This window comes from Chrysochloris asiatica, unplaced genomic scaffold (assembly GCF_000296735.1).
Source record: "Chrysochloris asiatica unplaced genomic scaffold, ChrAsi1.0 scaffold00075, whole genome shotgun sequence".
NCBI classification, from domain to species: Eukaryota; Metazoa; Chordata; class Mammalia; order Afrosoricida; family Chrysochloridae; genus Chrysochloris; species Chrysochloris asiatica.
The window spans coordinates 15,634,799-15,635,865 of NW_006408593.1; the positions used below are offsets into that span (position 1 = coordinate 15,634,799).

Genomic DNA, 1,067 nt, shown 5'->3' on the forward strand with positions numbered 1-1,067 from the left:
TGATGGCCTATGACCGCTATGTGGCCATCTGTAAACCACTACACTACATGACCATCATGAGTCCTCGTGTGTGCTATGTGCTGGTCGGAGGAGCCTGGGTTGGAGGGTCTCTGCACGCAACAATACAGCTTCTCTTCATGTACCAAGTACCTTTCTGTGGTCCTAATATAATTGATCACTTTATGTGTGATTTATTTCCATTATTGAAATTGGCCTGCATGGATACTTATGTCCTGGGTCTCTTGGTCATACTTAACAGTGGGGTGATGTGTGTGGCCATTTTTCTTATCCTCATTATCTCCTACATGTTCATCCTCTGCTCCCTGAAGTCTGACAGCTCTGAAGGGCGACACAAAGCCTTCTCAACCTGTGGATCACACCTCATGGTGATCATGTTATTCTTTGTGCCATGTATCTTCTTATTCATGAGACCTGTGGCTACTTACCCCATAGACAAGGCAATGGCTGTTTCCTTTAACATTGTTTCACCCATGTTAAATCCTGTGGTCTACACCCTGAGGAATGCAGAGGTGAAAAATGCCATGAAGAAACTTTGGATGAAAAAAACAAATACTAGTTGACGATTACAAGAACAATTTTTTTCCCCCTAAAAATACATCAAGTTCTAACCCTTCCCAACCACTCCAATCTCTTGCACACACAACACCCAGAGGCATCTTTTAAGCATACAAATCCACTTAAGATACTCCAGTGCTATGCCTACTGCACACCTCTCCAATGACTTTTGTGCTCCATCCTCTTTCTTATAAAGATCTGGTAGCCTTTTATTAGATTTTTTTTCTTTGTTTCCTTGGCTCTTTCTTCCTATCCAATATCATTTTATACTTTTTTTGTCTTTCTCACAAGGTTCTCATCACCTTCTCTTATCTATCTTGCTTCCTTCAATTTTCTTTCTTTCAATATGTTTTTGGATAATTGAAGCCTTTCCCAATTCATGAATTTTATTTTCACTCTTCTTTTTGCTGGGATCTTCCTACCAAGGTGTTTTGTCTGACTGAATCCTTCTATCTCTTCCTCTCTTTCATTTTCAGAAGAGTGTTCACATC

At 40.3% G+C, this 1,067-nt stretch overlaps 1 protein-coding gene across 1 annotated transcript; it reads left to right on the plus strand.

Annotated features, from left to right (window-relative positions):
• Nucleotides 1-2: 2 nt before the first annotated feature.
• Nucleotides 3-581, plus strand: LOC102814453 (olfactory receptor 4C6-like). Its single transcript, XM_006865162.1, has one exon. The coding sequence runs from the start codon at nt 3-5 to the stop codon at nt 579-581; it is 579 nt and encodes a 192-aa protein (XP_006865224.1).
• Nucleotides 582-1,067: the final 486 nt, after the last annotated feature.

What these genes read in the sequence shown, in the direction of transcription:
- LOC102814453 (XM_006865162.1), top strand. Translation starts at nt 3, where the DNA reads ATGGCCTATGACCGCTATGTGGCCATCTGTAAACCACTACACTACATG.